This window comes from Oncorhynchus clarkii, chromosome 12 (assembly GCF_045791955.1).
Source record: "Oncorhynchus clarkii lewisi isolate Uvic-CL-2024 chromosome 12, UVic_Ocla_1.0, whole genome shotgun sequence".
NCBI classification, from domain to species: Eukaryota; Metazoa; Chordata; class Actinopteri; order Salmoniformes; family Salmonidae; genus Oncorhynchus; species Oncorhynchus clarkii.
This window is the reverse complement of record NC_092158.1, coordinates 96199899-96223434: the sequence shown is the minus strand read 5'-3', so window position 1 is coordinate 96223434 and position 23536 is coordinate 96199899. Positions and strand designations below refer to the sequence as shown.

Here is a 23536-nt window from a genome sequence, read left to right as displayed (position 1 = left end):
AATCTGTGGTAAACTGTATCATGTTCAGTACTCTCGAGAATAAATGCTGGTGATAGATTTTGAGACTGGTCTCTGTCCATTTCATGCAAATAAGAGTCTTACAAATTCTTAGGAATTGACAGAGTGTTTAATTTTAATTGGGTAGTAAAACAAATAGGAATGTAATTCCTGTAACAGGTGATAACTGTGTTTGTGGAGTAAAGCATGTGTATCTGTTGGTTTGAAATAAACTTTAGTGAATATTGTTTTTTGAGACTGATTTATGTGATTAAAGAAAACTGTAGTAACCAAGAAGTGTACTTCACATGGATCTATTATGTATTTAACCTTAATGGATGGGTGGTGACTGTTGAGAATGCTAATGAATTCAGTGAATAGTTGGATATCATGAGGCCAGGCTCCTATAATGTCTTCTAGAAGTCTGTAATAGAATGTAGGTTGATGTGGGCACTTGGCCAATGCCAATTTCTTGCCCATAGCTGTTCCCTCCACCTGTAAGTAGTGCTTATCATTGAATATAAAGTCATTGTGTGTGAGGCTGATTTCTAATAATTGTAGTATTTCATTGTCTGGTCTATTGATATCTGGGTGTGCATGGAAAATATTTCTGACCGTCTGTACTCCTGTTGCTGTATTTATGTTAGTGTATAAACTATTAATGTCTATAGTGAATATATATGTTTGGGAGGGAACAACTATGGGTTTGATGAATATGTACATAAGGATATATGAATGAGTGATGGTACAGAGCAGCATAGGCAAGATACAGTAGATGGTATCGAGTACAGTATGTACAAATGAGATGAGTATGTAAACAAAGTGGCATAGTTTAAACTGGCTAGTGATACATGTATTACATAAGGATACAGTCGATGATATAGAGTACAGTATATACGTATGCATATGAGATGAATAATGTAGGGTAAGTAACATTATATAAGGTAGCATTGTTTAAAGTGGCTAGTGATATATTTACATAATTTCCCATCAATTCCCATTATTAAAGTGGCTGGAGTTGAGTCAGTGTCAGTGTGTTGGCAGCAGCCACTCAGTGTTAGTGGTGGCTGTTTAACAGTCTGATAGCCTTGAGATAGAAGCTGTTTTTCAGTCTCTCGGTCCCAGCTTTGATGCACCTGTACTGACCTCGCCTTCTGGATGATAGCGGGGTGAACAGGCAGTGGCTCGGGTGGTTGATGTCCTTGATGATCTTTATGGCCTTCCTGTGACATCGGGTGGTGTAGGTGTCCTGGAGGGCAGGTAGTTTGCCCCCGGTGATGCGTTGTGCAGACCTCACTACCCTCTGGAGAGCCTTACGGTTGAGGGCGGTGCAGTTGCCATACCAGGCGGTGATACAGCCCGCCAGGATGCTCTCGATTGTGCATCTGTAGAAGTTTGTGAGTGCTTTTGGTGACAAGCCGAATTTCTTCAGCCTCCTGAGGTTGAAGAGGCGCTGCTGCGCCTTCTTCACAATGCTGTCTGTGTGAGTGGACCAATTCAGTTTGTCTGTGATGTGTATGCCGAGGAACTTAAAACTTGCTACCCTCTCCACTACTGTTCCATCGATGTGGATAGGGGGGTGTTCCCTCTGCTGTTTCCTGAAGTCCACAATCATCTCCTTAGTTTTGTTGACGTTGAGTGTGAGGTTATTTTCCTTTATTGTTTATGCCCACCGAGAGAGCCACTATGCTGGTGTCTAAATGAACCTCTGTTTTCTCCAGAACCTTTGTGAAATGTTCAAATGTTGCTCCAGGGTAACTGTCCACTTGTATGTTTGGGTTATGAAATGGAGGGATTCTATTAACATTTGAGTCTCCCAAGACTAGAATTGGTTTATTTCCCTTAAAATTCCAATCTGCCACCTTGCCTTTTGGTCTGTCTTTATGGTACGATGGTTTCTGAAGGGTTGCTGGGGTTGGGGTTGATGCTGGGGCTGAGGCTGGGGTTGGGGTTGATGCTGGGGCTGAGGCTGGGGTTGGGGTTGATGCTGGGGTTGATGCTGGGGCTGAGGCTGGGGTTGGGGGTTGATGCTTGGGCTGAGGCTGGGGTTGGGGTTGATGCTGGGGCTGAGGCTGGGGTTGGGGTTGATGCTGGGGCTGAGGCTGGGGTTGGGGGTTGATGCTGGGGCTGAGGCTGGGGTTGGGGGTTGATGATGGGGCTGAGGCTGGGGTTGGGGGTTGATGCTGGGGCTGAGGCTGGGGTTGGGGTTGATGCTGGGGCTGAGGCTGGGGTTGGGGGTTGATGCTGGGGCTGAGGCTGGGGTTGGGGGTTGATGCTGGGGCTGAAGCTGGGGTTGGGGGTTGATGCTGGGGCTGAGGCTGGGGTTGGGGTTGGAATTCAAACTGGGGTGAGTATGTTGAGGCGCCAGTTATACAGGGGTCTCGGACTGGCAGTGACATGGTGTCTTTTTGGAAGGGCTCAGATTGGTTGTTTTTGGGTTGTTGCCCATTGTTTTGTCCATTAATCGTCATTTTCCCCTGGAACTGCCCAGTCCTAATCTCCCCCCCTGATGTGGCACCTCCTGTTGGTGAGAGCAATAGAGGTGAAATCCTTTCCAAGATTTTAACTGAAACATTGCTGTGTTTAGGAGTTTTAACCAGGGGATAGGGGAGTGTTGCTATAACATTGAGGGTTTCTGGCTGCAGGCCCTATGGTGGAACTCAACTGGGGCCTTGATTAAATTAGAGGTGTTAGTGGTTATCAATTCAAGGTTGGAGCCTATGGTGGGCGATGGGGGACCAATGATACTTTGAATACTGTTCTCCTGGGTGGTCCCTGGGTTGTTTAATCTCTGTGGGTCATGAGGAGAAGTGGAGGTCGGGGTTCTCATAATCTCCTTTCCTTTTACTTTGGAAGAAAGGGAGAGAGTGGGGGCCATGTTGTTCTTAGAATGAGATGGGGAGGGAGTGGGGGCCATGTTGTTCTTAGAATGAGATGGGGAGGGAGTGGGGGCCATGTTGTTCTTAGAATGAGATGGGGAGGGAGTGGGTGCCATGTTGTTCTTAGAATGAGATGGGGAGGGAGTGGGGGGCCATGTTGTTCTTAGAATGAGATGGGGAGAGAGTGGGGGCCATGTTGTTCTTAGAATGAGATGGGGAGAGAGTGGGGGCCATGTTGTTCTTAGAATGAGATGGGGAGGGAGTGGGGGCCATGTTGTTCTTAGAATGAGATGGGGAGGGAGTGGGGGCCATGTTGTTCTTAGAATGAGATGGGGAGGGAGTGGGGGCCATGTTGTTCTTAGAATGAGATGGGGAGGGAGTGGGTGCCATGTTGTTCTTAGAATGAGATGGGGAGGGAGTGGGTGCCATGTTGTTCTTAGAATGAGATGTGGAGTTGTTTGGGCCAATATTGCTGACATCTATCTGTGTCTGCGAAGGTGCAACAGGGAAGAGGGTGTTGAGGTATGGATCCCTATCTCAGTAGAAGATTGTGTCTGAGGAAGAGGAAGATACTGATTATTTAGCTTCCGGTTTAAAGAGCACTGTGCTGGGGAAGGGCGTGGTCCCAATGGTGATGATCGTTTTTGAGAAGCCTGAGGCTTAACTAGAGGAGAGAACTTGGGTAAAGGAGGGAAGTCCTCCAACGAGGATGAGAAAGAAACTGGTGCTGAAGTGGTGGGCAGAGAAATCAACTGTTGTGGGGCCTGGATTTGAGCTGAGGCTGTATGCCAGGGGTTCTGTTGTTGTTCCAGTGGACCGGGAGCCAATGTGGTTACTGAGGGGAAGGGGAGCTCTGTAGTGGGGTAAGAAAGGGTAGCCCTAGGGAGTTGTCTGTCGTGAGTTTCTAAGGAATGGTTCAACATTGTTTCCACTGTAGTGATGGTAGTGTGTGTCAGTTTGTGTGTGTATCTCTTATGCGCCCAGCCCACAGCTATGTGCAATGCAAGAGTGTTGAATGTATTGGGTGGTTGTGTGAGTGATTCGATAACTGTCTGGTATTTGTAATATGTTCATGTTATTGTTCATCCATTGCTGTGTGTTCTGTAGTACTTGGGTTGCAGTGTAATCTGTGGGTGAGGATGGCTTGATCTAATTGGTGAGTCTGCTCACCTGTCTCATCATGCCACTAGGGAACCTTCGGCCTGAGATGGCTTTATCAATGATTGCTTTATGATGGATGGCCTGTATCAATTTGAAGTAGAGTTTTGATGTTTGCCTGGTTGCCTCATCAGGGGGTTGGTTTAGGCGTGGCTGTCTGATGAGATGGGGGTGTGGGACTCTATTAGTGGGGGGTTGTAAGACTCTGTTGTTAAGGGGTTGTTGGGCTCTACTACTGCGTTGCTGCGTTACTGTACTCATAAGGGACTGCATGGTTTCCTATACCTGTTAGGGTGGGTGTCGTTCCCTAGTAGGGGCAGGACAGCATGCATTAACCGGACGGGTGTGTGTTTTAATTGCAAGATGTGAATTTCTTGGCAGCAGGAGACGATGTGCTGCTCAGTGGGGGTTCTTACCGCCTTGTTGTTGAGGCTGGGGTTTGAAATAGAGGTAGAGTCTGGGTGTTGAAGATGGAGGCCGTCGATTTTGGAGCCAAACCCTAAACGTATTTTTGTAACTCCTTGAGTAGATGTTGTTCAGTTCGCCTTGTTGAGGCTGGAGTTAGAGAGGTTGAGTCTGGATGCTGAGTCTGGGTCTTTAGAGAGGTGGAGTCTGGAGGCTGAGTCTGGGTCTTTAGAGAGGTGGTCTGGATGCTGAGTCTGGGTCTTTAGAGAGGTTGAGTCTGGATGCTGAGTCTGGGTCTTTAGAGAGGTGGAGTCTGGATGCTGAGTCTGGGTCTTTAGTGAGGTTGAGTCTGGATGCTGAGTCTGGGTCTTTAGAGAGGTGGAGTCTGGATGCTGAGTCTGGGTCTTTTTATAACTCCTGGGGTTGATGTTGTTCAGTTCGCCTTGTTGAGGCTGGAGTTAGAGAGGTGGAGTCTGGATGCTGAGTCTGGGTCTTTTTATAACTCCTTGAGTAGATGTTGTCCAGTTCACCTTGTTGAGGCTGGAGTTAGAGAGGTGGAGTCTGGATGCTGAGTCTGGGTCTTTTTATAACTCCTTGAGTAGATGTTGTCCAGTTCACCTTGTTGAGGCTGGAGTTAGAGAGGTGGAGTCTGGATGCTGAGTCTGGGTCTTTTTATAACTCCTTGAGTAGATGTTGTCCAGTTCACCTTGTTGAGGCTGGAGTTAGAGAGGTTGAGTCTGGATGCTGAGTCTGGGTCTTTTTATAACTCCTGGGGTCGATGTTGTTCAGTTCGCCTTGTTGAGGCTGGAGTTGGAGAGGTTGAGTCTGGATGCTGAGTCTGGGTCTTTAGAGAGGTGGAGTCTGGATGCTGAGTCTGGGTCTTTTTATAACTCCTGGGGTCGATGTTGTTCAGTTCGCCTTGTTAAGGCTGGAGTTAGAGAGGTTGAGTCTGGATTCTGAGTCTGGGTCTTTTTATAAGTCCTGGGGTCGATGTTGTTCAATTCTGTGGACTCAGATGTGCAGATTAAAAAGTTATGGGTTGCAGTTCGGGTACAGACTCTCCAGCTGGAGTGTTTTTCTCCCAGTTCCCTCTAGAAACCTCCACATCTTCAATTAAAACGTAACTTTTATTATCATATAGTTAAAAAAAACAGGGTTGGGTTAGGGTTGGGGTTGGGTTGGGGTTGGGTTGGATTGGGTTGGGTTAGGGTTGGGGTTGGGTTAGGGTTGGGGTTGGGTTAGAGTTGGGTTGGGTTGGGGTTGGGTTGGGTTGGGGTGAAGCCAGCATGTTGATGGACATGAGTCTAAGGTTTGAAGACATATAATTCATTCTGTATTGATGTGTTTTAACCAGACTTCTAGTCCTGTAAACAGAGAGAACAACATAAATGGAGTTGTGTTTAACAAGGTTTCATGTATGTTAATCATGTTCATTTGTATCTCTCTCTGTATGGCAGATTCTCAGTAGGTTTCCATGGTCCATTAACCTAACATGAGATATATAGAGAAATGTTGAACCTGGACCCATCATAATGATTCTACATTTATAGTATGAACCTGGATCATCATAATGATTCTACATGTTATAGTATGAACCTGGATCATCATAATGATTCTACATGTTATAGTATGAACCTGGATAATCATAATGATTCTACATGTTATAATATGAACCTGGATCATCATAATGATTCTACATGTTATAATATGAACCTGGATCATCATAATGATTCTACATTTATAGTATGAACCTGGATCATCATAATGATTCTACATGTTATAGTATGAACCTGGATCATCATAATGATTCTACATTTATAGTATGAACCTGGATCATCATAATGATTCTACATTTATAGTATGAACCTGGATCATCATAATGATTCTACATTTATAGTATGAACCTGGATCATCATAATGATTCTACATGTTATAATATGAACCTGGGTCATCATAATGATTCTACATGTCATAGTATGAACCTGGATCATCATAATGATTCTACATGTTATAATATGAACCTGGATCATCATAATGATTCTACATGTTATAGTATGAACCTGGATCATCATAATGATTCTACATGTTATAGTATGAACCTGGATCATCATAATGATTCTACATGTTATAATATGAACCTGGACCCATCATAATGATTCTACATTTATAGTATGAACCTGGATAATCATAATGATTCTACATTTATAGTATGAACCTGGATAATCATAATGATTCTACATTTATAGTATGAACCTGGATCATCATAATGATTCTACATGTTATAATATGAACCTGGATCATCATAATGATTCTACATGTTATAATATGAACCTGGATCATCATAATGATTCTACATGTTATAATATGAACCTGGATCATCATAATGATTCTACATGTTATAATATGAACCTGGATCATCATAATGATTCTACATGTTATAATATGAACCTGGATCATCATAATGATTCTACATGTTATAATATGAACCTGGATCATCATAATGATTCTACATGTTATAATATGAACCTGGATCATCATAATGATTCTACATGTTATAATATGAACCTGGATCATCATAATGATTCTACATGTTATAGTATGAACCTGGATCCATCATAATGATTCTACATGTTATAGTATGAACCTGGATCATCATAATGATTCTACATGCTATAATATGAACCTGGATCATCATAATGATTATAATATACCATGGTCTTTACTGGCCAAAGGTTAAACTGCTGTTATGGTTATGAAATACTATGGTGTTGTGTCACTAGACTTTGACCAGATATTATTGCATCCAAAGATCAACTGAACCTAGAATATAGATACAGAGACACTTGTCATCAGGAAGGTTCTCTCTCAACACAACGGAAAATATCTCAATGACTTGACATGTTCTGGTTGTGAATTCAGGCTACAAGGTAAGACTCTTCCCAGGGATTATTGTAAAGTGTGTAGAGACATTAACTGTCTGGTGTTATTTTAGTGTAGTGAATGACAGTAAAACACTCAGATGTAACAGTCCATTTCACCTGGGACAGCTACGTGACAGTTCAATCATACAAAATGGCGCTAACTGGGTGTAGTCAAGTCACATTATAACATGTTGTTCATATAGCTAACTGGGTGTAGTCAAGTCACATTATAACATGTTGTTCATATAGCTAACTGGGTGTAGTCAAGTCACATTATAACATGTTGTTCATATAGCTAACTTGGTGTAGTCAAGTCACATTATAACATGTTGTTCATATAGCTAACTGGGTGTAGTCAAGTCACATTATAACATGTTGTTCATATAGCTAACTGGGTGTAGTCAAGTCACATTATAACATGTTGTTCATATAGCTAACTGGGTGTAGTCAAGTCACATTATAACATGTTGTTCATATAGCTAACTGGGTGTAGTCAAGTCAAATTAAAACACATGTTGTTCATATATTACTGTATCGCGGTTATTTTACAATTTGTATATTTTTCATGTATAAATTGTAAGTCGTCTTTCAGAATATCAGAACATTTGTTGTTTTCTAAATTACAATGAGCTCCTGCTTCCTGTGTAATTTGGTATGAAACCACTGAACAGACTTTTCTTAACATTAATATTAGGAACTGAATTCAGTAACAGCATCATAATAACATACCTGATGAACAAAACAACACACTAGAATGAGAGAAATTATTAAAAGAGAAAGTGAGACATTGTTATTATTATATATAATATTACTATTTTAATATTGGTATTCTTTTTATTAGTTATCTATTAATTAAATCACTGTTTGAATGTATCTGTTAGTAAATGTTTCATTTCTAAGAGATAATGAATCAAATAGAACAATTGACCTTCAATAATTACTGTGTTAATCACAACCAACATGTTGGATCTCTGTTTAGTTGACACTGTGTTAACCACAACCAACATGTTGGATCTCTGTTTAGTTGTCACTGTGTTAACCACAACCAACATGTTGGATCTCTGTTTAGTTGACACTGTGTTAAACACAACTAACATGTTGGATCTCTGTTTAGTTGTCACTGTGTTAATAACAACAACCAACATGTTGGATCTCTGTTTAGTTGTCACTGTGTTAACCACAACCAACATGTTGGATCTCTGTTTAGTTGTCACTGTGTTAATCACAACCAACATGTTGGATCTCTGTTTAGTTGACACTGTGTTAACCACAACCAACATGTTGGATCTCTGTTTAGTTGTCACTGTGTTAACCACAACCAACATGTTGGATCTCTGTTTAGTTTTCACTGTGTTAACCACAACCAACATGTTGGATCTCTGTTCAGGGGTCAGTGCTCTAAAATGAGTCTCTCTGAGGAGAGAGAGGAGGGGGGCCCTGCCTCTAAAATGAGTATCTCTGGGGAGAGAGAGGAGGGGGGCCCTGCCTCTGAAATTAATCTATCTGGGGAGAGAGAGGAGGTGGGCCCTGCCTCGAAAATGAGTCTCTCTGGGGAGAGAGAAGAAGGAGTCCCTGCCTCTAAAATGAGTCTCTCAGGGGAACATGACATCAAAGCTATGAGGTGAGATGACAATGTTGTTTAAGAAATATTAAAGAGTTTGTATCTAAAATGTTATATCCATAATTGTTTCACATTTGTTATTTTTCATCAGACATTATTACTTATGGGTACCTTCATGTGTCTGGAAAATTCCTAGATTTTTCGTTGATTTTAATTCATAGATTCTTGTTCTATGAATTTTTGTTTTGCAAAACGCTAAATAGCTGGAATGAAATGTTTGTACCTGTATATTTGACTGTGATATGTGGTTGTCTCACCAGCACACACACACAGACACACTCAAAAACCTCTGTAGAATTTTAGCATGACACAATCATTTAGCCTACTCTTAATTATTGCCTAATATGTCGTCCTAATCTTTTTGTTTTGACTAATTCTGATCATTGTTTCAAGCTGAATTCTGACAATATATCCGTTATATCAACACACTCTTCACTCCTGTTGAAACCAAAAAGGGTTCTATCTTCCTTAATATACAGAACCACTAAAGTTCTATATAGAACCCTTTATAGGAGGATAGGAAGTGTCTGAGTATACAGTATATATAGAATATATATAGAACCCTTTATAGGAGGTTAGGAAGTGTCTGAGTATACAGTATATATAGAACCCTTTATATAGGAGGTTAGGAAGTGTCTGAGTATACAGTATATATAGAATATATATATAGAACCCTTTATAGGAGGTTAGGAAGTGTCTGAGTATACAGTATATATAGAATATATATAGAACCCTTTATAGGAGGTTAGGAAGTGTCTGAGTATACAGTATATATAGAATATATATATAACCCTTTATAGGAGGTTAGGAAGTGTCTGAGTATACAGTATATATAGAATATATTTAGAACCCTTTATAGGAGGTTAGGAAGTGTCTGAGTATACAGTATATATAGAATATATATAGAACCCTTTATAGGAGGTTAGGAAGTGTCTGAGTATACAGTATATATAGAATATATATAGAACCCTTTATAGGAGGTTAGGAAGTGTCTGAGTATGCAGTATATATAGAACCCTTTATAGGAGGTTAGGAAGTGTCTGAGTATACAGTATATATAGAATATATATATAGAACCCTTTATAGGAGGTTAGGAAGTGTCTGAGTATACAGTATATATAGAATATATATAGAACCCTTTATAGGAGGTTAGCCTGTCTGAGTATACAGTATATATATAATATATATAGAACCCTTTATAGGAGGTTAGGAAGTGTCTGAGTATACAGTATATATAGAATATATATATATAACCCTTTATAGGAGGTTAGGAAGTGTCTGAGTATACAGTATATATAGAATATATTTAGAACCCTTTATAGGAGGTTAGCCTGTCTGAGTATACAGTATATATAGAATATATATAGAACCCTTTATAGGAGGTTAGGAAGTGTCTGAGTATACAGTATATATAGACTATATATAGAACCATTTATAGGAGGTTAGGAAGTGTCTGAGTATACAGTATATATAGAACCCTTTATAGGAGGTTAGGAAGTGTCTGAGTATATAGTATATATAGAATATATATAGAACCCTTTATAGGAGGTTAGGAAGTGTCTGAGTATACAGTATATATAGAATATATATAGAACCCTTTATAGGAGGTTAGGAAGTGTCTGAGTATACAGTATATATAGAATATATATAGAACCCTTTATAGGAGGTTAGGAAGTGTCTGAGTATACAGTATATATAGAATATATATAGAATCCTTTATAGGAGGTTAGGAAGTGTCTGAGTATACAGTATATATAGAATATATATAGAACCCTTTATAGGAGGTTAGGAAGTGTCTGAGTATACAGTATATATAGAATATATATAGAACCCGTTATAGGAGGTTAGGAAGTGTCTGAGTATACAGTATATATAGAATATATATAGAACCCTTTATAGGAGGTTAGGAAGTGTCTGAGTATACAGTATATATAGAATATATATAGAATCCTTTATAGGAGGTTAGGAAGTGTCTGAGTATACAGTATATATAGAATATATATAGAACCTTTTATAGGAGGTTAGGAAGTGTCTGAGTATACAGTATATATAGAATATATATAGAACCCTTTATAGGAGGTTAGGAAGTGTCTGAGTATACAGTGTATATAGAATATATATAGAACTCTTTATAAGAGGTTAGGAAGTGTCTGACTATACAGTATATATTTAACCCTTTATAGGAGGTTAGCCTGTCTGAGTATACAGTATATATTTAACCCTTTATAGGGCTCTTTGGTCAGAACTCTAGAGGTTCTTCTTCACTGAATTGATCTTCATTATATCCAAACACACTGGTGGTCAGGGAGGCATCTCTTTGTTTGAACGATGGCCCACGTCAACTCTTGCATTACAATACATACATTACAATACAACGTTGACCATTAGTTACAGCAAACAACAAACATGTCTCTTCTGCTCCGTTCTTAACCCCTCCTCTCTTCACTAGATGGACGGTAACTTTAGTGTTTAACCCCTCCTCTCTTCACTAGATGGACGGTAACTTTTTGTTTGAACAATGGCCCACGTCAACTCTGGATGACATAACATTACAATACAATACAATGTAACCCACTGTAAAGAGTTTATATTATATTATAATATATATATATATATATATATTACTAATGTAACCCACTGTAAAGACTGGGTTTAGTTATTTTGTGCCTGTAACTTCCTGCGTTCTCGTACTGTGTGGCGCCAAGCATATTGTCCGGTTACGCGCAGAGTGGACTGAGGTGATATGCAGCTGTAGAAGCATGGTGGCTAGGAAAAACTCCCTAGAAAGGCCAGAACAACCTAGAGAGGAACCAGGCTATGAGGGGTGGCCAGTCCTCTTCTGGTTGTGCCAGGTGGAGATTATAACAGAACATGGTCAAGATATTCAAATGTTCATAGATGACCAGCAGGGTCAAATAATAATAATCACAGTGGTTGTCGAGGGTGCAGCAAGTCAGCACCTCAGGAGTAAATGTCAGTTGGCTTTTCATAGATGATCATTCAGATTATCTCTACCGCTCCTGCTGTCTCTAGAGAGTTGAAAACAGCAGGTCTGAGACAGGTAGCACGTCCGATGAACAGGTCAGGGTTCGATAGCCGCAGGCAGAACAGTTGAAACTGGAGCAGCAGCACAGCCAGGTGGATTGGGGACAGCAAGGAGTCATCAAGCCAGGTTGTCCTGAGGCATAGTCCAATGGCTCAGATCCCCCAAGAGAGAGAAAGAAAGAAAGAATTAAAGAATTAAAGAGAGAGAAAGAGAGAAAGAGAGAATTAGAGAGAGCCTACTTAAATTCACACAGGACACCGGATAAGACAGGAGAAGTACTCCAGATATAACAGACTGACCCTAACCCCCCCAACACTGGGGGCCCATCCGACAATACCAAAGGATAGGGCCAAACAGGCAGGATATAACCCCACACACTTTTCCAAAGCACAGCCCCCACACCACTAGAGGGATATCTTCAACCACCAACTTACCATCCTGAGACAAGGCCGGGTATAGCCCACAATGATTTCCACCACATCACAACCCATGTGGGGGCGCCAACCCAGACAGGAAGATCACATCAGTGACTCAACCCACTCAAGTGACGCACCCCTCCTAGGGATGGCATGGAGGAGCACCAGTAAGCCAGTGACTCAGCCCCTGTAATAGGGTTAGAGGCAGAGAATCCCAGTGGAGAGAGGGGAACCAGCCAGGCAGAGACAGCAAGGGCGGTTCGTTGCTCCAGAGCCTTTCCGTTTACCTTCACACTCCTGGGCCAGACTACACTCAACCATATGACCCACTGAAGAGATGAGTCTTCAGTAAAGACTTAAAGGTTGAGACCAATTCTGCGTCTCTCACATGGGTAGGGATGTAGGACTGTAGGGAGACCAGGCAGAGGAATCAAACGACAGGCTTTGGAAAACTGAAGTTTATTTAGTGCTTTATCACTACATCACCGGTTGTCTGCATTTCCTGTGGACCTGGATGGATGGCAGCAACGCTCCTTCTGAACGTTCTATTCCCAGATCATTGTTCTGCGTCACAATGGCATCTTCGTTATTGTATCAATTAGACCTGCCGACATTATCCGTGAACACTGACCTCAGGTAACTTATTATACTGAGATGCAGTGCCTTAGACCGCTGCACCACTTGGAAGCCCATATTGGTTTTCAGAAAAAAAATGTTCAACTTAAACAAAACGCATGTCCCAGTCCTAGGTTTCAAGATGTGGCTGATTTAAGCAGCCAGAAGACATTGTTTTCATTAAGAATGATTTAATTGTTGTGACGATTTGTTGTATCTAAATGGCTGCTAGGTAATTTGATATGAATTGGAATCTTCATTTGTTGACATCGAATTAAATGAATGCTGCGCAGGTTCACTGAGTTGCAGACCACATGGACTAGCTCATTGATTTGTAGATCTGTCGCTGTTGCTACCTCAGATTATGAGCCTAGCAGGTGTCGTGAATGAGTTATGTAGTACCCACAGAAGGCCACAGGGAGGAGCAAGAGAGCTATAAACACATAATATTTTTTAGCATTTAAATATTTTGTTAATCAAAACCTGTCTAAGCGCTGTGCTGTTTTTATTTTGTTATTAGTTATTTTATTATATGTATTATTTCAAGGCAACAACAAGCCACATGTGTTTTTATTTTTCAAATGTGGTTTGAACTGGGTGACCTAGTAACCTCTATGTGAAAGTCCAGAAATTGGCCTGGGATAGGTAGGGCATGTTTGAGATCTAAGGAATTAACCAGAAAAATACAGTTTATTTCTCAGCTGCCTCAATGTCTGTAGGTGAATTAATAACTTTTAATTGCTAAATATTTATTAAAATATACAGCCAAATAATCACTAGTCAGATGCTCTAACCTCAACCTTAGTATACATGCATTATCAAATATTTTCTTAATATCTCATATTGAGACTAAACAGCCTCGGAATAGGAAAGATGAGACTGCATCTTCCAGCCCGACAACAATTACATCATGCAACGGTTAGCGAATTTACCTCAACATGCTCCTCATTTGCGCGAGATGGCAGAGTAACGACACAAGCTTTTTGGCGGTGGCTGAGTTGTCTGCTTGTGAGAGAAGTTGGAGAGCGGGTCGATGCTGGTTGATGAATTGACAATGAATGTACTATAGTAGATGGAACTTTTCATGTGAGGGGGAGTGGTGGTGTATCCAGGGAGAAAACTAAACTAATCTATTGTGGTCTTATGCTGCCATCTATTGGAATAATTTAGCAACTACAGTAGCACTGAATAATGTGTAATTCTAAACTAGTAATTACTCAGAATTAATATAGTTCATTTTACTTCTAGTTCATTTTACATTTAAATAACCATTTATAGTGTAACGAACATTGAAACTGACATAAACCAAACACACCATACATTTAGTAGATGAGAGATGTAATGTTTGTCTCTGCTCTGTTGAAGTCCAATCAGGCAGGAGAGACCAGCCTCCCCTGTTCCCAGCTGTGTGTCCATGAAGAGTGATACGTCTATGGATCTACCTATAGAGTTTAGAGAGGAAGACATTTCACCTGAACAAAGGTAAGAAGAACTCATGGGTCCTGTTTTCATAATCCATAGGCTAATAATTTTGTCCATTTTCATAGTCCTAAAACAATATTAAACAAACACAACATTCCCTCCCTGTGTGTGTGTGTGTGTGTGTGTGTGTGTGTGTGTCTGAACTCCCTGGATGAGGAGATGTAATCTCTATCCTGATTGCCTAGTCACTTTTACCCCTACCAACATGTACATATTACCTCAATTACCTCAACTACCTGGTACCCTGCACATTGACTCAGTACTGGTACTCCTTATAGTCTCATTATTACCTCAACTACCTGGTACCCTGCACATTGACTCAGGACTCGTACTCCTTGTAGTCTCATTATTACCTCAACTACCTGGTACCCCTGCACATTGACTCAGTACTGGTACTCCTTATAGTCTCATTATTACCTCAACTACCTGGTACCCTGCACATTGACTCAGGACTCGTACTCCTTGTAGTCTCATTATTACCTCAACTACCTGGTACCCCTGGACATTGACTCAGGACTGGTACTCCTTATAGTCTCATTATTACCTCAACTACCTGGTACCCCTGTAGCGTCATTATTGTTATTTTCTGTTACTATTTCCTTTCTGTTATTTATAAGGTACAAGGGCAACGTAGCACGTCTGGTGAACAGGGCAGAGCTCCATATCCGCAGGCAGAACAGTACATACTGGACCAGCAGCACGACAAGGTATCACTTCTAGTGGATCATGTATCAATACTGATAGGATGGAAAGAAAGGGAGCGCTGCTCTCAGATCAGCTTTCTCCATTCAAATATTTCCTTAACATTATAACTATGTCACAATACTGACTACGGATCAGCTTCTATTATCACCTACGGCTGCAAGTATTGGGGAGGCTTAGTCTAATGCTTACCCAATAAAAATGCACTATATCCCATATTTAACACATCATTGTGTTCATGTTAGGATTCACATCATTAAGTATATTGAGACATATTTCAGACAGCAGCCAACAAGTAGAAAAATAGAACTCAATATATTGAACAATATGATTGAAATAGGCCTACAGCCTACTGTTCATAGTTTAATGCAGTCATCTCAGTTTTTATTTGAAGCAAATTTGTAGAAGTCCCTTGTTTGAATCAACTGCAAAGACATTGGCAAAATCAAATCAAATGTATTTATAAAGCCCTTCGTACATCAGCTGATATCTCAAAGTGCTGTACAGAAACCCAGCCTAAACCCCCAAACAGCAAGCAATGCAGGTGAAGAAGCACGGTGGCTAGGAAAAACTCCCTAGAAAGGCCAAAACCTAGGAAGAAACCTAGAGAGGAACCAGGCTATGTGGGGGGGCCAGTCCTCTTCTGGCTGTGCCGGGTGGAGATTATAACAGAACATGGCCAAGATGTTCAAATGTTCATAAATGACCAGCATGGTCGAATAATAATAAGGCAGAACAGTTGAAACTGTGCAAAGACATTGGCAACTTTGTATTTGTAGTCAACGTTGTTCTAAATTCATCTGCAGTCACAGAGAGACTGATAAACCATGTGATTCTATGTTTAGCAGAGATCTTCTATGTATAAAGTCATGCGGAAGGGAAAAAAAGCATCTAACGACTCACTCAGCTGATCTACTAGTGGTGTTAGATTACTCAGCTGTTCTAGTGGTCTGAGGCAGGTGTTAGATTACTCAGCTGTTCTAGTGGTCTGAGGCAGGTGGTAGATTACTCAGCTGTTCTAGTGGTCTGAGACAGGTGGTAGATTACTCAGCTGTTCTAGTGGTCTACGGCAGGTGTTAGATTACTCAGCTGTTCTAGTGGTCTGAGGTGTTAGATTACTCAGCTGTTCTAGTGGTCTGAGACAGGTGGTAGATTACTCAGCTGTTCTAGTGGTCTGAGACAGGTGGTAGATTACTCAGCTGTTCTAGTGGTCTGAGGCAGGTGTTAGATTACTCAGCTGTTCTAGTGGTCTGAGGCAGGTGTTAGATTACTCAGCTGTTCGAGTGGTCTGAGGCAGGTGGTAGATTACTCAGCTGTTCTAGTGGTCTGAGGCAGGTGGTAGATTACTCAGCTGTTCTAGTGGTCTGAGGCAGGTGTTAGATCAATCAGCTGTTCTACCAGTGTTCTGAGGCAGGTGTTGGATTACTCAGCTGTTCTAGTGGTCTGAGGCAGATGTTAGATCAATCAGCTGTTCTAGTGGTCTGAGGCAGGTGTTAGATTACTCAGCTGTTCTAGTGGTCTGAGGCAGGTGTTAGATTACTTAGCTGTTCTAGTGGTCTGAGGCAGGTGTTAGATTACTCAGCTGTTCTAGTGGTCTGAGGCAGGTGTTAGATTACTCAGCTGTTCTAGTGGTCTGAGACAGGTGTTAGATTACTCAGCTGTTCTAGTGGTCTGAGGCAGGTGTTAGATCAATCAGCTGTTCTAGTGGTCTGAGGCAGGTGTTAGATTACTCAGCTGTTCTAGTGGTCTGAGACAGGTGTTAGATTACTCAGCTGTTCTAGTGGTCTACGGCAGGTGTTAGATTACTCAGCTGTTCTAGTGGTCTGAGACAGGTGGTAGATTACTCAGCTGTTCTAGTGGTCTGAGGTGTTAGATTACTCAGCTGTTCTAGTGGTCTGAGGCAGGTGTTAGATTACTCAGCTGTTCTAGTGGTCTGAGACAGGTGTTAGATTACTCAGCTGTTCTAGTAGTCTGAGGCAGGTGGTAGATTACTCAGCTGTTCTAGTGGTCTGAGGCAGGTGTTAGATTACTCAGCTGTTCTAGTGGTCTGAGACAGGTGTTAGATTACTCAGCTGTTCTAGTGGTCTGAGACAGGTGGTAGATTACTCAGCTGTTCTAGTGGTCTGAGACAGGTGGTAGATTACTCAGCTGTTCTAGTGGTCTGAGGTGTTAGATTACTCAGCTGTTCTAGTGGTCTGAGACAGTTGTTAGATCAAACAGCTGTTCTAGTGGTCTGAGACAGGTGTTAGATTACTCAGCTGTTCTAGTGGTCTGAGGCAGGTGGTAGATTACTCAACTGTTCTAGTGGTCTGAGGCAGGTGTTAGATTACTCAGCTGTTCTAGTGGTCTGAGGCAGGTGTTAGATTACTCAGCTGTTCTAGTGGTCTGAGGCAGGTGGTAGATTACTCAGCTGTTCTAGTGGTCTGAGGCAGGTGTTAGATTACTCAGCTGTTCTAGTGGTCTGAGACAGGTGGTAGATTACTCAGCTGTTCTAGTGGTCTGAGGCAGGTGGTAGATTACTCAACTGTTCTAGTGGTCTGAGGCAGGTGGTAGATTACTCAGCTGTTCTAGTGGTCTGAGACAGGTGGTAGATTACTCAGCTGTTCTAGTGGTCTGAGACAGGTGTTAGATTACTCAGCTGTTCTAGTGGTCTGAGACAGGTGTTAGATTACTCAGCTGTTCTAGTGGTCTGAGACAGGTGGTAGATTACTCAGCTGTTCTAGTGGTCTGAGGTGTTAGATTACTCAGCTGTTCTAGTGGTCTGAGGCAGGTGTTAGATTACTCAGCTGTTCTAGTGGTCTGAGACAGGTGTTAGATTACTCAGCTGTTCTAGTAGTCTGAGGCAGGTGGTAGATTACTCAGCTGTTCTAGTGGTCTGAGGCAGGTGTTAGATTACTCAGCTGTTCTAGTGGTCTGAGACAGGTGTTAGATTACTCAGCTGTTCTAGTGGTCTGAGACAGGTGGTAGATTACTCAGCTGTTCTAGTGGTCTGAGACAGGTGGTAGATTACTCAGCTGTTCTAGTGGTCTGAGGTGTTAGATTACTCAGCTGTTCTAGTGGTCTGAGACAGGTGTTAGATCAATCAGCTGTTCTAGTGGTCTGAGACAGGTGTTAGATTACTCAGCTGTTCTAGTGGTCTGAGGCAGGTGGTAGATTACTCAACTGTTCTAGTGGTCTGAGGCAGGTGTTAGATTACTCAGCTGTTCTAGTGGTCTGAGGCAGGTGTTAGATTACTCAGCTGTTCTAGTGGTCTGAGGCAGGTGGTAGATTACTCAGCTGTTCTAGTGGTCTGAGGCAGGTGTTAGATTACTCAGCTGTTCTAGTGGTCTGAGACAGGTGGTAGATTACTCAGCTGTTCTAGTGGTCTGAGGCAGGTGGTAGATTACTCAACTGTTCTAGTGGTCTGAGGCAGGTGGTAGATTACTCAGCTGTTCTAGTGGTCTGAGACAGGTGGTAGATTACTCAGCTGTTCTAGTGGTCTGAGACAGGTGTTAGATTACTCAGCTGTTCTAGTGGTCTGAGACAGGTGTTAGATTACTCAGCTGTTCTAGTGGTCTGAGACAGGTGGTAGATTACTCAGCTGTTCTAGTGGTCTGAGACAGGTGGTAGATTACTCAGCTGTTCTAGTGGTCTACGGCAGGTGTTAGATCAATCAGCTGTTCTAGTGGTCTGAGGCAGGTGTTAGATTACTCAGCTGTTCTAGTGGTCTGAGGCAGGTGTTAGATTACTCAGCTGTTCTAGTGGTCTGAGACAGGTGGTAGATTACTCAGCTGTTCTAGTGGTCTGAGACAGGTGTTAGATTACTCAGCTGTTCTAGTGGTCTGAGACAGGTGTTAGATTACTCAGCTGTTCTATTGGTCTGAGGCAGGTGGTAGATTACTCAGCTGTTATAGTGGTCTGAGGCAGGAGGTGGTAGATTACTCAGCTGTTCTAGTGGTCTGAGGCAGGTGTTAGATTACTCAGCTGTTCTAGTGGTCTGAGGCAGGTGTTAGATCAATCAGCTGTTCTAGTGGTCTGAGGCAGGTGTTAGATTACTCAGCTGTTCTAGTGGTCTGAGGCAGGTGTTAGATCAATCAGCTGTTCTAGTGGTGTGAGGCAGGTGTTAGATTACTCAGCTGTTCTAGTGGTCTGAGACAGGTGGTAGATTACTCAGCTGTTCTAGTTGTCTGAGGCAGGTGTTAGATTACTCAGCTGTTCTAGTGGTCTGAGGCAGATGTTAGATTACTCAGCTGTTCTAGTGGTCTGAGACAGGTGTTAGATTACTCAGCTGTTCTAGTGGTCTACGGCAGGTGTTAGATCAATCAGCTGTTCTAGTGGTCTGAGGCAGGTGTTAGATTACTCAGCTGTTCTAGTGGTCTGAGACAGGTGTTAGATTACTCAGCTGTTCTAGTGGTCTGAGGTGTTAGATTACTCAGCTGTTCTAGTGGTCTGAGACAGGTGGTAGATTACTCAGCTGTTCTAGTGGTCTGAGACAGGTGTTAGATTACTCAGCTGTTCTAGTGGTCTGAGACAGGTGGTAGATTACTCAGCTGTTCTAGTGGTCTGAGACAGGTGTTAGATTACTCAGCTGTTCTAGTGGTCTGAGACAGGTGTTAGATTACTCAGCTGTTCTAGTGGTCTGAGACAGGTGGTAGATTACTCAGCTGTTCTAGTGGTCTGAGACAGGTGGTAGATTACTCAGCTGTTCTAGTGGTCTACGGCAGGTGTTAGATTACTCAGCTGTTCTAGTGGTCTGAGACAGGTGTTAGATTACTCAGCTGTTCTAGTGGTCTGAGGCAGGTGGTAGATTACTCAGCTGTTATAGTGGTCTGAGGCAGGAGGTGGTAGATTACTCAGCTGTTCTAGTGGTCTGAGGCAGGTGTTAGATTACTCAGCTGTTCTAGTGGTCTGAGGCAGGTGTTAGATCAATCAGCTGTTCTAGTGGTCTGAGGCAGGTGTTAGATTACTCAGCTGTTCTAGTGGTCTGAGGCAGGTGTTAGATCAATCAGCTGTTCTAGTGGTGTGAGGCAGGTGTTAGATTACTCAGCTGTTCTAGTGGTCTGAGACAGGTGGTAGATTACTCAGCTGTTCTAGTTGTCTGAGGCAGGTGTTAGATTACTCAGCTGTTCTAGTGGTCTGAGGCAGATGTTAGATTACTCAGCTGTTCTAGTGGTCTGAGACAGGTGTTAGATTACTCAGCTGTTCTAGTGGTCTGAGACAGGTGGTAGATTACTCAGCTGTTCTAGTGGTCTGAGACAGGTGTTAGATTACTCAGCTGTTCTAGTGGTCTGAGGCAGGTGTTAGATTACTCAGCTGTTCTAGTGGTCTGAGACAGGTGTTAGATTACTCAGCTGTTCTAGTGGTCTACGGCAGGTGTTAGATCAATCAGCTGTTCTAGTGGTCTGAGGCAGGTGTTAGATTACTCAGCTGTTCTAGTGGTCTGAGACAGGTGTTAGATTACTCAGCTGTTCTAGTGGTCTGAGGTGTTAGATTACTCAGCTGTTCTAGTGGTCTGAGACAGGTGGTAGATTACTCAGCTGTTCTAGTGGTCTGAGACAGGTGTTAGATTACTCAGCTGTTCTAGTGGTCTGAGGCAGGTGTTAGATTACTCAGCTGTTCTAGTGGTCTGAGACAGGTGTTGGATTACTCAGCTGTTCTAGTGGTCTGAGGCAGGTGTTAGATTACTCAGCTGTTCTAGTGGTCTGAGACAGGTGTTAGATTACTCAGCTGTTCTAGTGGTCTGAGACAGGTGTTAGATTACTCAGCTGTTCTAGTGGTCTGAGGCAGGTGTTAGATTACTCAGCTGTTCTAGTGGTCTGAGGCAGGTGTTAGATTACTCAGCTGTTCTAGTGGTCTGAGGCAGGTGTAAGATTACTCAGCTGTTCTAGTGGTCTGAGACAGGTGTTAGATTACTCAGCTGTTCTAGTGGTCTGAGACAGGTGTTAGATTACTCAGCTGTTCGAGTGGTCTGAGGCAGGTGGTAGATTACTCAGCTGTTCTAGTGGTCTGAGGCAGGTGGTAGATTACTCAGCTGTTCTAGTGGTCTGAGGCAGGTGTTAGATCAATCAGCTGTTCTACCAGTGTTCTGAGGCAGGTGTTGGATTACTCAGCTGTTCTAGTGGTCTGAGGCAGATGTTAGATCAATCAGCTGTTCTAGTGGTCTGAGGCAGGTGTTAGATTACTCAGCTGTTCTAGTGGTCTGAGGCAGGTGTTAGATTACTCAGCTGTTCTAGTGGTCTGAGGCAGGTGTTAGATTACTCAGCTGTTCTAGTGGTCTGAGGCAGGTGTTAGATTACTCAGCTGTTCTAGTGGTCTGAGACAGGTGTTAGATTACTCAGCTGTTCTAGTGGTCTGAGGCAGGTGTTAGATCAATCAGCTGTTCTAGTGGTCTGAGGCAGGTGTTAGATTACTCAGCTGTTCTAGTGGTCTGAGACAGGTGTTAGATTACTCAGCTGTTCTAGTGGTCTACGGCAGGTGTTAGATTACTCAGCTGTTCTAGTGGTCTGAGACAGGTGGTAGATTACTCAGCTGTTCTAGTGGTCTGAGGTGTTAGATTACTCAGCTGTTCTAGTGGTCTGAGGCAGGTGTTAGATTACTCAGCTGTTCTAGTAGTCTGAGGCAGGTGGTAGATTACTCAGCTGTTCTAGTGGTCTGAGGCAGGTGTTAGATTACTCAGCTGTTCTAGTGGTCTGAGGCAGGTGTTAGATTACTCAGCTGTTCTAGTAGTCTGAGGCAGGTGGTAGATTACTCAGCTGTTCTAGTGGTCTGAGGCAGGTGTTAGATTACTCAGCTGTTCTAGTGGTCTGAGACAGGTGTTAGATTACTCAGCTGTTCTAGTGGTCTGAGACAGGTGGTAGATTACTCAGCTGTTCTAGTGGTCTGAGACAGGTGGTAGATTACTCAGCTGTTCTAGTGGTCTGAGGTGTTAGATTACTCAGCTGTTCTAGTGGTCTGAGACAGTTGTTAGATCAAACAGCTGTTCTAGTGGTCTGAGACAGGTGTTAGATTACTCAGCTGTTCTAGTGGTCTGAGGCAGGTGGTAGATTACTCAACTGTTCTAGTGGTCTGAGGCAGGTGTTAGATTACTCAGCTGTTCTAGTGGTCTGAGGCAGGTGTTAGATTACTCAGCTGTTCTAGTGGTCTGAGGCAGGTGGTAGATTACTCAGCTGTTCTAGTGGTCTGAGGCAGGTGTTAGATTACTCAGCTGTTCTAGTGGTCTGAGACAGGTGGTAGATTACTCAGCTGTTCTAGTGGTCTGAGGCAGGTGGTAGATTACTCAACTGTTCTAGTGGTCTGAGGCAGGTGGTAGATTACTCAGCTGTTCTAGTGGTCTGAGACAGGTGGTAGATTACTCAGCTGTTCTAGTGGTCTGAGACAGGTGTTAGATTACTCAGCTGTTCTAGTGGTCTGAGACAGGTGTTAGATTACTCAGCTGTTCTAGTGGTCTGAGACAGGTGGTAGATTACTCAGCTGTTCTAGTGGTCTGAGGTGTTAGATTACTCAGCTGTTCTAGTGGTCTGAGGCAGGTGTTAGATTACTCAGCTGTTCTAGTGGTCTGAGACAGGTGTTAGATTACTCAGCTGTTCTAGTAGTCTGAGGCAGGTGGTAGATTACTCAGCTGTTCAAGTGGTCTGAGGCAGGTGTTAGATTACTCAGCTGTTCTAGTGGTCTGAGACAGGTGTTAGATTACTCAGCTGTTCTAGTGGTCTGAGACAGGTGGTAGATTACTCAGCTGTTCTAGTGGTCTGAGACAGGTGGTAGATTACTCAGCTGTTCTAGTGGTCTGAGGTGTTAGATTACTCAGCTGTTCTAGTGGTCTGAGACAGGTGTTAGATCAATCAGCTGTTCTAGTGGTCTGAGACAGGTGTTAGATTACTCAGCTGTTCTAGTGGTCTGAGGCAGGTGGTAGATTACTCAACTGTTCTAGTGGTCTGAGGCAGGTGTTAGATTACTCAGCTGTTCTAGTGGTCTGAGGCAGGTGTTAGATTACTCAGCTGTTCTAGTGGTCTGAGGCAGGTGGTAGATTACTCAGCTGTTCTAGTGGTCTGAGGCAGGTGTTAGATTACTCAGCTGTTCTAGTGGTCTGAGACAGGTGGTAGATTACTCAGCTGTTCTAGTGGTCTGAGGCAGGTGGTAGATTACTCAACTGTTCTAGTGGTCTGAGGCAGGTGGTAGATTACTCAGCTGTTCTAGTGGTCTGAGACAGGTGGTAGATTACTCAGCTGTTCTAGTGGTCTGAGACAGGTGTTAGATTACTCAGCTGTTCTAGTGGTCTGAGACAGGTGTTAGATTACTCAGCTGTTCTAGTGGTCTGA

At 42.6% G+C, this 23536-nt stretch overlaps 2 protein-coding genes across 2 annotated transcripts in view; one reads left to right on the top strand and one right to left on the bottom strand.

The window, feature by feature from the left end:
• LOC139422614 (NACHT, LRR and PYD domains-containing protein 12-like) overlaps nucleotides 1-23536 on the bottom strand; it is a 136331-nt gene that overhangs the window by 52650 nt on the left and 60145 nt on the right. The window lies entirely within an intron of this gene.
• Nucleotides 8809-23536, top strand: part of LOC139421790 (NLR family CARD domain-containing protein 3-like) — a 28220-nt gene continuing 13492 nt past the window's right edge. Inside the window, 1 exon segment of the mRNA XM_071172910.1 lies at nucleotides 8809-8981. Within this exon segment, the coding sequence (XP_071029011.1) occupies nucleotides 8809-8981 (173 nt within the window).